General features: G+C 45.4%; 1 protein-coding gene across 1 annotated transcript; it reads right to left on the bottom strand.

Annotated features, from left to right (window-relative positions):
• Positions 1 to 214: 214 nt before the first annotated feature.
• B2M (beta-2-microglobulin) lies at positions 215 to 6,487 on the bottom strand. The gene is made up of 4 exons (XM_019969407.2): positions 6,333 to 6,487; positions 2,279 to 2,554; positions 1,726 to 1,753; positions 215 to 720 (listed from the first exon to the last, which is right to left on the bottom strand). Exons 1-3 carry the CDS (start codon positions 6,397 to 6,399, stop codon positions 1,740 to 1,742), a joined length of 357 nt encoding a protein of 118 aa, XP_019824966.1. The 5' UTR covers positions 6,400 to 6,487; the 3' UTR covers positions 215 to 720; positions 1,726 to 1,739.
• Between the last annotated feature and the right edge of the window lie 5,985 nt (positions 6,488 to 12,472).

The following is a 12,472-nucleotide window of genomic DNA, read 5'->3' as shown; positions in this document are numbered from 1 at the left end:
CGAGATCTCCCAGCAGACCACAGACCCTTTACTTATTTAACTTCTTAGGGAGGCTGTTCCTCATTTGTAAAATGCAAATTGTTGATGCTCCTTTCACTGTGAGCAAAACCCTACACATCAAGAGTTTACATTCTTCTCCAAATGATATCTGAAGACCACTTCCCTGTTTGAACGAAGGCATTAGAAGAGGAGTTAAAAATAAGTACTATACACATCAAGTTTTACCACATTTTAATTAGTAAAACAAAATAAAATGAAAATAGGCTTAGCCATGTCTCAACAGAAATATAATTTTATATGAAAAAATGCCATCCACCATAACATATTTCCAATAATTCTGACAAATATCTGTCACAACATTTTGCAAAATTCTAAGGAAAATTACAAATTGGAGATTTACTCTAAACATGCAGCGCTATCTGACTACAATTTGTGCGCAAAACACCCTGAAGACTTTACTTGACCAAGATGTTGATGTTGGACGTCAGAGTTCTTCCCTCCACACCTCTAAGATGCCAGCATAGCACCTCCACTGCGGCTTACTGCCAACACAGACCACACTACAGAGAAACCAGGCACAAAGAGAATTAAAAGAAGATGTTTGTGGTAACATCAATGCAATTTCTTATTTATGTGCACAAAGCATCAAAGTCTATCAGTGTTAAAAAGCAAGAAAACAGAATTTGGAATTAGTCCAACCCAAATGAGGCATCTTCAAACCTGGGGGAAAAAAAGAAAAAAAAAAGGGTTATTATCAAATACATTTATTTTATTTAGATAACAGATGGCACCACCAAACTTATCTAACTTGTGCTGTATATAAATCATTCTTGGTAACAGTAGTAGCTGCAGGTGATTTTCCAAATAAATTAAAAGAGCATAACCTACTAGTTTATCCCACTGGTTCACTAACAACATTAAAGAAAAGGATACTGGTGTTAGATTCACATCCTAACCACACCACTTAGTAACTGTGTGACACTGGGCAGGTCAGCCAAACTCTCTGATGCTCTTGCAAATTAACCTCCCTGTCCTACAGTGCAATAGGAAATTTGAATAGGTTTTCCATGCCAAGATACACTGAGTAATAAAATTTCCCAGAAAAGCTGGATTATCTGCCTCTGGCCTCCACCTGAAGTGGCAGAGAAGTCCAATCCCTCCCTGTTTCATGCTGCTAGAGTTAGGTGCTAGAGCTGCAATACATCTGTTACAGTGTCTTTACATTGAGTTACAACAATCTTGTTTCCACCTCTCTCCTCTATTGGACTGGGAGCTTCAAGACCCAACTACAGTGCCCAGACACTTAGGAATGGTGTCTCTGCAGAACCATGTCACTCTTCTCTTCAGGCTATCTAGCAAAGAGCTGCCACGCAAAGGGAGGGACAGTTCACCTTTGAAGGCCCAGAGATGCCCAACATGGAAATGGCAGGAGAGCAAACACTTGCAGGTGCTGTGGGTAACAGCTGCCTCTGCCTGTAACCCCACACCTGCAGCTTCTCTGTCCTCCCTTTAGAGCGTTAGTGATGCTGGGAAAGCCACACCCAGGACTACAGCCTTCCTCATCTCCCCTGCTCCCAGGGGCAGGGAATGCGACCCCATGGGATTCTTCTCTGCCTACTGAATTGTTACCCTGATTAATGTCTTCCAGACTGTGAGGCTTATCATATTAGAGCTGTCTGTAATGGTCCCCAGGATACTGATATTACAATAAGGTTAGAAACCCACCTCGATGGTGCTGCTTACAGGTCTCGATCTATGGAAAAGAAAACGGAGAAAGGAAACAGTTAAGTTTGACTTCAGAAATACTGCGTACTACAGAAGTCTAAAATTGTTATAAACAAAGATGGCAGAAGAGCCTGTGAAGAAAAACCTAGACCTTTCCTACCAGCCTGAGATCCCAAGCCATCCAGAGAACTGGAGGATGCCAGGGTTGGAGGGCCCTACCATAGCAGGGCTTGCACACAAGGCCCGTGCCTTCCGGAGACCCTCCTTGGTCCTGGGTGTGCCCGAGGCTGTCAGGAGAGCCAAGGAGGCCACAGGGAAGAAGCCTTGGGAGTGCCTGTGCACGTGCTACTGCTCCCCGCTCTCACTGCAGGGAAGCCAGTGTTCTCAGCGACCACACTGTGCCCAGCTCTCTCAGAGGGTACCACTACGCAGAGGTTTAATAACATTCCCTGATAATCCCAGTATGCAGACGTTTTTATATCAAAGCAGCTATATGCCGCAGCTGTGCTCAGATACAACTGTCAGTGGTTAACCAAAGAACTTGAAAACTTACCCCACTTAACTATCCGGGGTTGTTCCAAAGTAACGTGTTTCACTCGGCAGCTGTACTGATCCTTGCTGTTGGGAGTGAACTCAGCGTGAGACAGCAGGTAGAAAGACCAGTCCTTGCTGAAAGACAGGTCTGACTGCTCCGATTTAATCTTCTCCCCATTCTTCAGCAAATCGATTTCAATCTGGGGTGGATGGAACCCATACACATAGCAGTTCAGGTAATTTGGCTTTCCATCTTCTGGTGGGTGTCTTGAGTACACTTGAATCTTTGGAGGACCTGAGGAGCGGCAGGGAAAGACAGATGAAATTGCAGAGTATTCCACTTGGGGCTACCTTGGTCTAAAGCTACATCAGGCACCAAATGTTTATATTGGATCTCCCATTTCTCCCAATTCCACTTTCCCTCGGGCCAAATGACCTTCCATTTTTGCAAAAGGCCACCTCCAGTTTGTGGGATACACCACGACTTAGTATCTTTCCAACATAATTCCCCTGCACATGTCTTCCAGGCTTTTTCTAGCAGATTTCTAGTAACATCTTTTTCTGTCAATGGACATTGTGCTGTATCTTTTAAGAATTGTGTGTGGAGGCTCTCAAGAAGGCTTCATGGCTCCTCAGCACACAGAATCTATATCACTCAAGAGTCTACATGATTTGGCCCCAGTCTACTGATCGAGCTTCATTTCTCACGTCACACACCCTCCAGAGTGGCCACATCAAAACACTCCCTGATTATACCCTGTTTCAGCCCCGTCAACTATTTGCCTCACATTGACTTCTTTCTTCCTGGTCTCTTGTCTAGATGCACACCCACCAGACTTCTCAATAGGTGCCTAGCACAGAGCCCTGCACAGTGCAGCTGCTTGGTAAATGGCAGGTGTAACTACTGTTACCTGCTTGCTCAGGTTCCTAACAGAGTCAACCCAAAGTATATTTCTACAGAACACAACCTGTTCATCATGTCTAGAGTGTATATGACAAATCTCTATCTGAATGTGCACCTGATTTCAGGAGCCAGACAACAAAGAAACAAAAGTGAAGCACCTACAGGGGCTGGAAAACACCTCAGACGAGTGGGTTGGGCTGGGTAAGAACAACAGGGAAGAGTGAGGACTGTGGCAAACGGGAAACATCATACTCTCCATTAGGACCAAGTGGAGTCATGCATGTGACAGTGGAATCTGCATTTTTAATGAGCATGGTCAACTGACTTCCATACTCTGCCAGGTTGAGAATATTACATATTGCTACAGGACAGGTGGATTCCAAAATGAGATGCATGTTTAGACCCTCCATGAGAATGTGGAAGAAAATATTATAAGCTATATATATTTTTCTAAGTGAACTGTTAATGCTACTAAATTTACAGACTGATATAAATATATGTATATAATCCAAATACAAATACACTCAGGGGACATGATTACAAAGGTCAGTTCATCCTCTATGTCCAGGAGGTACAGAGAAGGAGGAGTCCAGGCCACTGTGACTGGATATATCTCTGTAGAATCATCCAATCATCAAAGAAAAGATCCCTAGTCCCACTAAGAGCTGGACTGGAAATACTATGAACCCCTGGTATTTTCCCATCGTTCAAAGTGAAGATAAATCAGAACCTCTTTACATATGAGCTTCTAATAAGTAACAGTTAAGTTGCTCAGTCATGTCCGACTCCTTGCAACCCCATGGATTATAGAGTCCATGGAATTCTCCAGGCCAGAATACTGGAGTGGGTAGCCTTTCTCTTTTCCAGGGGATCTTTCCAACCCAGGGATCGAACCCAGGTCTCCCGCATTGCAGGCAGATCTCATAACTAGACCATAATACATACTACAGTATTGAGAGCACAGGTTCATCCCACCTGGAATCCTCCCTTAGAGGGAGCTAGGCAGGTTTGTGCAGGGGGCGCGTTTGCAAGGGCATCACAATAGTAATTTCCAAAAGTAGGAGGTATATCCAACAGGTCTGGGTTTGAATCTGGCTTCAGCCACTTACTGCTTCTGCATTTTGGGGAGAGTTATTTTAGCTTCTGTAGTTTAACTGAAAACTTAATTTACACCCAGACTGAAATAAAACCTACACAGGGAAAGAGCTGAAAATAGACACCACCACCCCCCACCCCCCGCAAAGCGAATCACACTTACATGTTTTTTGTATGTCTTCTAGAAATCCCCCGTGTATTTTCCAAGCATATATTCTCTTGGAAATTTTCTAATGAACATACTTTTTAGTGTCTGCTTGTTATTTTTTGAAAGAATTCTATAGCCACAACAAAATAGCAGTAATAGTGATAATACAGAGATCATGTGTTTTTTTGGCAAATAAATTTTAAATTCCATTTTCACATGAAAGAGAAATCCGAGCTTCAGTGTACTTAGGTGTCTAAACACAGTGTCCCTGACAACCTGGGTAAGTGTGTTGATTATTCAGCCCTAGTTTTACAACCTTTCTGACTGATAAACCTTCACTTACTCAAAACTGAAAGTAGAGACACACTTCATATTGGAAAGAACCAGGCAAGGAGCCAAAGGAGGAAGCCCTTTGTGAACAAAGGCCACAGCCCATACCCACCCAGCTTGCTCCCTAGAATCTCACCCCAGAAGATTGTGAAAAAAGCACCTGTGACTACCCTAGGGGCGCACCACCCGGCCAAGGCTCTGGTCAGGTTCTACTGTCTGCCACTGATCCCCTGCGGGGTTAACTTATTTCAACTTTTCAGCCTCCATTTCCTCATTTGTGACATCCTGATGATAGGCTCTCCAGGCTGGTCCTACTTTCCTTCCTTTATGACCAACGTAGACAGCATATTAAAAAGCAGAGACATTACTTTGTCAACAAAGGTCCGTCTAAGTCAAGGCCATGGTTTTTTCAGTAGTCATGTATGGATGTGAGAGTTGGACCATAAAGAAAGCTGAGCGCCAAAGAATTGATGGTTTTGACTTGTAGTGTTGGAGAAGGCCCTTTAGAGTCCCTTGGACTGCAAGGACATCCAACCAGTCCATTCTAAAGGAGATCAGTCCTGGGTGTTCATTGGTAGGACTGATGTTGAAGCTAAACTCCAATACTTTGGCCACCTGATGGGAAGAGCTGACTCATTTGAAAAGACCATGCTGCTGGGAAAGATAGAGCGCGAGAGGAGAAGGGGACGACAGAGGATGAGATGCTTTGATGGCATCACAGACTCAAGGGTTAGGGTTAGCGTAGACTCCGGGAGTTGGTGAGTTGGTGATGGACAGGGAGGCCTGGCGTGCTGCGGTTCATGTGATCGCAAAAAGTGGGACACGAACTGAGTGACTGAACTTAACTGAACTGATGATAGGCACCGTATTTACATCGCAGACCCCTTTCACAATTAAATGACGCGGCACAGAGTGCGGGACAGACAGCTGTCAACGGGGACCTCTATGATTATTATTAAAAGCGAAGTGTAAGGAGAACAAGAGAATTAACGACGAGAATCAAGGCATTCCACGAAAGTCGCCAGAAAATTCCTCATTCTGGTTTGGTCCCTTATTTGGGGAAAAGTACAGAGGGGCAGGTGAACCTGCCCGGCTCCTGCTGGAAGCTCCAGGCCCTCAGGATGCCAGCTGGCCGACATACGCTGGCGGCGACTCCCCCAAAGCCCACGCGTTGTCTCCACCCGTTCGCAGCCCGCAACCCTGCCCTCTGGGACCCGCCAGCCCGCCCCCCACTCCAGAGATGCGCGGGGGCAGCCAGAGCCCCGCGAACCAGCGCAAGAGAATCCCTCCCCCACCTCGCCCGCCCTGAACCACATCCGCACCCAGGAACTCCGTCCCGACCCACGCGGTACCGTCCGGGCGAGCCAGGGGCTCCCTCCCCACATCCCGGGGAAGCTGGCGACCTGGGGTCGCACCCGCTCCCCACTCCCCGCCGCTTCCACCGCCCGAGACGAAGCCGGGTGCTCCTCCACCGAGCTGGGAAGGAAAACTTGGGAGCGGGACCGGGGTGGACAGAGTTAGTGCCCAGGGTGCCAAGTGGGTGTGATCGGGACAGGACGGGCTGGCGGAAGAGGGGAGAGAGGAGAGGACACTCACGCTGGATGGCGTCCAGTCCAGACAGCGACAGCAGCCCGAGAAGGACCAAGGCCACGAAGCGAGCCATCCTTGCAGCAGCTGCGCGGTGGCGGAGTGAGCGGCTGGGTTCGGCGCTCGCCTTTATAGTCCGCACTCAGGCAGCCAATCGGAAGCCTGCCCGCCGGGCCGTCACAAGTCTCCGAGCGAACTAGGCCCGGGCAGGTTAGAAACAGGCTTCCCCGTTTTCAGTTTCATTTTCTAGTAAGTCTCACGATGCTTAGGAAGGCAGGGTTGGGCTCGGTGCATTCGCTGCCTGTACTTCAGCGCCCTCTTATCTGGGGTGCGCGCCCAAGCTTGCGGCGCACACCGCTCACCCTAGAACTTCAGTGTGGACGAACCCTCGCTTTTCGGAACAGCACCGGAAAGGCTAAGGGACTTGCTTACCATGCATGCCACAGCCAGTTAGGAGCCTAGCACCTGGTTTTCAGTTGGGAAAACTGAAGCCTAGAACTGTTAAGGGTAAGGACAGAGACTGAACGGTACTGGGCAGAATCAGAACTCGGTTCGCAATTCCAGCCCAGAAATACGTTGCAAGTCTTCTGGATTCTCTGGGCAGGAAACGTTTCCAGGAACCTCGAGGCCTCATGGAGCCAGCTCAGAGAACCATCTGGCATGAAGGAGGACTTTCTTGCTTCCTGAATATGTTCCAAAAAGGAAAGGCCTTTCGGAACGTCTGTGCCAAGAAACTCTGGTCCGTGTCTTGCCGTTGTAATTTAAGTAATTGATGGTTTGTGGAGAAATGACCACTGAGGGTAAAAACTCGTATAAAAGCAGTAACTGCTTAGAGCATCAGAGTATCTACCGCCTCGAGGGACGTTACTCCCTGCGAATTAGCACACTAGAATGGTGGTTGGCACGGACTAGGTACTTGATGAACTGAATGAATGAGTGTACAGATGAGTGGCTGGTGAAACTCACGAAGGAAGGGACGGCTGAACATATGAGGGAATACGTGAATAAACCCTAGGATGTAGGAATTACCCCGTTACATTTTCAGGGATAGGAAAACAAAGGCTGAGGTTACAGACTGGCCTGATGCTAATGTCATTTGCGCTTGAGACACTTGGAAGATAGAGGACTGGACAATTTTAGTATGAATTTGGGTTGCATCTTCTGTGGGCTCACACAAAGAAGTTAGACCTGTAGATTCTAAGAGGGTGTCAGTGTTACAAAGACTCGTTAAGAAAACCCACTCTCCGTAGATAGCATAAAAAGGGGCTGACGTTACCTGGTGGCTGAGTCCAAGGATCATTTCTGGAGTGGAATACCGGGAAGAGGAAGTGAACCTGGGGGCGGAGAGTGACAGAGGTCTTGGAAATCACCCTGGTGTGCAGCTGAAGGGAGTTGGGTGGTGCTTCCCCAGAGAGCCCAAGAAATGTCATCTGGATTCCTTTCCCCTAGTTTCAGACCTTTCAGTAATCCCTGTTGTGGGCTTGTGTCTACACTGAAGAAAGCAGGTTACTCTCCACAGACCTAATGAAGGGGAATGTGCACAGAGAGAGCCCCAGGGAGCACATACTGGGTGTTCTGTGATCCTAAGAGTCTACTACGATTATTGATGCTCTTTACCTACTTTTTCTACCAGCTCTCTCTATAGCTCTCTTGAAATAAAAGAATAATTGTCAGATATAATGTCATGAGGAATGACACTCCTTCCCCTCCCTTTTGTTTGTTTGTTGTTAACTCATTTAAGGCTCTTAAGGCCTGTAAAGTTATGACCAATCTAGACAGAATATTAGAAAGCAGACATTACTTTGCCAACAAAGGTCCGTCTAGTCAAAGCTATGGTCTTTCCAATAGTCATGTATGGATGTGAAAGTTGGACTATAAAGAAAGCTGAGCGCCAAAGAATTGATGCTTTTGAACTGTGGTGTTGGAGAAGACTCTTGAGAGTCCCTTGGACAGCAAAGAGATCCAACCAGTCCATCCTAAAGGAAATCAGTCCTGAATATTCATTGGAAGAACTGATGCTGAAGCTGAAACTCCAATACCTTGGCCACCAGATGCAAAGAACTGACTCATTTGAAAAGACCCTGATGCTGGGAAAGATTGAAGGTGGGAGGAGAAGGTGACGACAGAGGATGAGATGGTTGGATGGTATCACCGACTCAATGGGCATGAGTTTGAGTAAACTCTGGGAGTTGGACAGGGAGTCCTGGTGTGCTGGAGTCCATGGGGGCAAAGAGTCGGACAGGACTGAGCAACTGAACTGCACTGAAGGCCTGTAATGTTAGTGTTGAATTATTTTCTACTGCCCTGGGGGTACAGGAAGAAGGAGAGCTAGTGGAAACTTCTATAGTCTTTGTTACCACATCACAGACAAATACTGTAATACTTAAAATTCTTACAAGATAGAATCTGATCTATTCCCTAAGAAAATCTATTTTAAAAACACTTTTTTAAAAAGCAGTGAAGACACAGAAAAGTGCATTTTTCAATTACTTCTTTTTTATATTCTCTTACGAGAGCAAACTTCTGGAAATCTACAAACATGGCCTTTTGATAGTGTTATCTCTCATGAGTAGGATGAATGATGGAAATGGTTTTTTTGGCCCTAATGACTTTCCTAAAAAAATTTTTACTGTGTTTATTCACAGTAAATATTTTTCAGAATGTGGAAGAAATGGAACTTCATACTCTTCTGTTGATAATGTAAAATGGTACATCTATTTTGGAAAATAGATTAAGTTTTGTAAACTTAATCATACACTGGCCATATGACCCAACCACTCCACTCTAGGTGTTTACCCAAGAGAAAATGAAAGTGTATGTCGATACAAGGACTTGTACAAAACTGTTAAAAGCAGCTGTATTGGTAACAATTAGAAGTTGGAAAAAAGCCAAACTTCCATCAACAGGCAAATGGATAAACAAATTATGGCAGCTATCCATACAGTGAAACACTATCAGCAATAAACAAGGCATGAGTTACTGGTACACACAATACCATGGATGAAATAATTAGGCTGAAAGAAAAGAGAGACAATAAATGAGGCTTCCTAGGTTTCATTAGTGGTAAAGAACACTCCTGCCAGTGAAGGTGACATAAGAGACATGGGTTTGATCACTGGGTTGGGAAGATTCCCCTGGAGGAGGGCATGGCAACCCACTCCAGTATTCTTGCCTGGAGAATCCCATGGACAGAAGAGCCTGGTGGGCTATGATCCTTAGGGCTGAAATAATTAGGCTGAAAGAGGAAAAGTGAGATAGTAAAAGAGTAAATGTGCATGATTTTTTGTATTTAAAATTCTAGGAAAGGCAGACTAGTCTATGTAACAGAAGCAGATGGTTGGTATCCAGGGGTCAGAAGGTGCATCAGGAGCTTAAAGACACTAATGTCCTTTAGAATGGACTGGTTGGCTCTCCTTGCAGCATATAGTGTAGAACTTATTAAATCATATACTCTAAGTGCAATTTATCATATGTCAATTATACCTCAATAATCTTTTAAAAATAATCTGGACTTGCCTGGTGGTCCAGCGTTTTAAGAATCCTCCTGCCAACGCAGGGGACACAGGTTCAATCCCTGGCCCGGGAAGATTGCTCAAGCTTTGGGTCACAACTACTGAAGCGGGCATGCCCTAGAGACCATGCTCCACAACAGGAGAAGTCACCGCAACGAGAAGCCCACGCCTCAGAACCGCAGCGTGACCCTCCTCACTCAACTAGAGAGAGCCTGCACGCAGCAGCTAAGACCCAGCAGAGCCAAAAATAAAGTAATTAATTAAAAATCATAACCTAAAAGCATAGGTACCAGTATCTTTGTTAGGTCAAAGAAGAATGAAGTCCTTGAACAGAAAAAAACAAAGTAAGGATATTGAAGTGGGGAGAAAATAGGAACAGGTTGAAGCTCAGGTGAGTTGGGTTCACCTTAAGAGATCTCAGTCAGCACTTCTCTGAGGTGGGCTCATCAAGCAGCCAGAAAACCCAGGCGCCCTGGAAGGAGAGGAACGAGCACAGCTAGGACTTCCGTGCCCGGGCTCTGGCAGATGTTGTGTCACTCATCAGAGTGTGGTTCATGCAGCACAACCTCAGCTCCGCTTCTAGGAGCTCTTAGAAATGCAGACCCTTGGGGCCATCCTAGACCTGCTAAGTCAGAGCCTGCATTTTAACAACCCCCCAGGTGATTCGTCAACACATTAAAGTTTGGGAGGCTGCTGATCCAACTACATGACAATCCAGAAGGTAGGTCTTCCTTTTACAGATGAAGAGACAGTTTCAGAGAATTAAGACACTGGTCCATGTTCACTCTGAGCTATGATTCAAGTGCTAGCCCATGTGATTTGAAAGGCTTCATATATCCACTTGAAAACCACTTCTGAGAAGGTTCACAGGAAATGTTTCACTGGGTGGCTTGGCTCAGGGCAAGAATTAAAAGCATACGAATGATGCAGAGAAGCAGGAACTATTAACACAACGTGTAGTAGTTTGGGGTATTGTTTTAAACCCCCATTTACTTTTTTCTGCCATAGATAAAAAGTATTATACACATATGATAGAAAATTGGAACAATCTAAAAACTATAAAGAAACTTAAAACCACAGTGATTCTGCACATCAGAGGACTATCGTTAATCGGCTTAATGAGCTTAAAGATGGCTGCCTGCTCAAAAGAATGTCTATACGTGTATAACTGAATCCCTTTGCTGTACAGCAAAGGTTGGCGCAACATTGTAAATAAACTCTACTTCATATAAAAAAATAAAATTCCATCCTGGTTAGATCTGTTTGGCGGCTGGAAATCCTCAGTCTTTTGTGTTAAATTCTGTTAGGTAGTTAGACTAGGAAACAGGAGTCCAAAATGGTGGTGGCTAAAAGACAAGGAAGGGGAAAGCCCTTGAAAATAGAACAAAGGAAGGTCAAAAGAAGCTCCGAGGACCGGAATGAGGACCTCAGGTAGCACTCCCGGCTAGCCCAATTTACATAGGGCAGGCCCATGGGGAGGAAAACATAAAAAGAGGAGCGAAAGTGTGCTCTCTCTCTCTCTCCCGCACGCTGGCACCTTCCCCCACTCTCTTCCCTTCACGTCTTTGGGTCGGCATGCCCTCACACCTCGAGGATGGAGTCCCTTGCTATTTTCTAAATAAAATGGAGCTATAACACTAATTTGTCTAAGAGCTATAACACAGTCTGTCCAAGACCTGAGAGCTGTGACGCGCTGAGGGCTTTAATGTCCATCACTCCAAATCTTTGTTGTGACAAGACAGAACCGAGGAGGATACACTCGCCTGATAATTCCATTGAATGAGTGAGTGTTGCTGTGTCCGACCCCATGGACTGTAGCTCACCAAGGTCCTCTGTTCATGGAATTCTCCAGGCAAGAATACTGGAGTGAGTTGCTATGTCCTCCTGCAGGGGATCTTCCCAACCCAGGGATTGACCTGGGTGTCCCACATTGCAGGTAGAATCCTTACTTGTCTGAGCCATTAAATACAGGCTATGTCAGTTGAGTACAGGCTTGTGGCAAATGTAAATACTGTAAGGATAAAGCAGAAGAAGACTCTAGACTGCCAACCATAAAATACCAACCTAGAGTTCAAGTCAGCACAGTAATTAACTTATTAGCAGCCACCTAAGATGTTCATTCTCACTGAATTCTCAGGTTTGTGCTGTTATATAACAGACAACAGATCCAAAGGAAATGGGACACAGAGGGGAGTGTTGTTTCCTGAGAATTAGAAGCCATACCAAGGACTAGAAAAACCTGGCAAAATCCCGGGAAGCCTAGTACTGTTATCACGAATTGAGACAGAGTTATCTGGGCAGACTAAAGTTGAGACAGGTGAAGGATCTGGTTGCTGAGGAATCTCTGCCCACAGGCTTGTGTGTAACCACCACACTCTTCCAACTGCCAATGTGATCTCATTGGAAAATCATACTGACTGGGTATAAAATAAATTAAGCAGTACAAAACTAAAGAGTAGTAACCACAGTGTTGCAAGTACTGAATACTTCTTATTTTTAATTACAATTCCAATACATGATGGATGTCTGCTGCCAAAATGCAATAACTCAGAGGTCTACTGAGTGAAAGTGAGAGTTGCCCTCCTGTGTCTGCTCCTCCCTCTAGCCTCCCCACAGGAAACAGTTCAGCTGTGGTGC

The sequence above is a fragment of the Bos indicus genome, chromosome 10 (assembly GCF_029378745.1).
Source record: "Bos indicus isolate NIAB-ARS_2022 breed Sahiwal x Tharparkar chromosome 10, NIAB-ARS_B.indTharparkar_mat_pri_1.0, whole genome shotgun sequence".
In the NCBI taxonomy this organism is placed as follows: Eukaryota; Metazoa; Chordata; class Mammalia; order Artiodactyla; family Bovidae; genus Bos; species Bos indicus.
The sequence above is the reverse complement of the archived record's forward strand: the minus strand, read 5'-3'. Positions and strand labels throughout refer to the sequence as shown.

What these genes read in the sequence shown, in the direction of transcription:
- B2M (XM_019969407.2), bottom strand. Translation starts at nt 6,399, where the DNA reads ATGGCTCGCTTCGTGGCCTTGGTCCTTCTCGGGCTGCTGTCGCTGTCT. An exon ending in TGGACTGGACGCCATCCAGC is followed by an intron (nt 2,555 to 6,332) that starts GTGAGTGTCCTC and finishes GCCGCTCCTCAG; the next exon opens with GTCCTCCAAAGATTCAAGTG.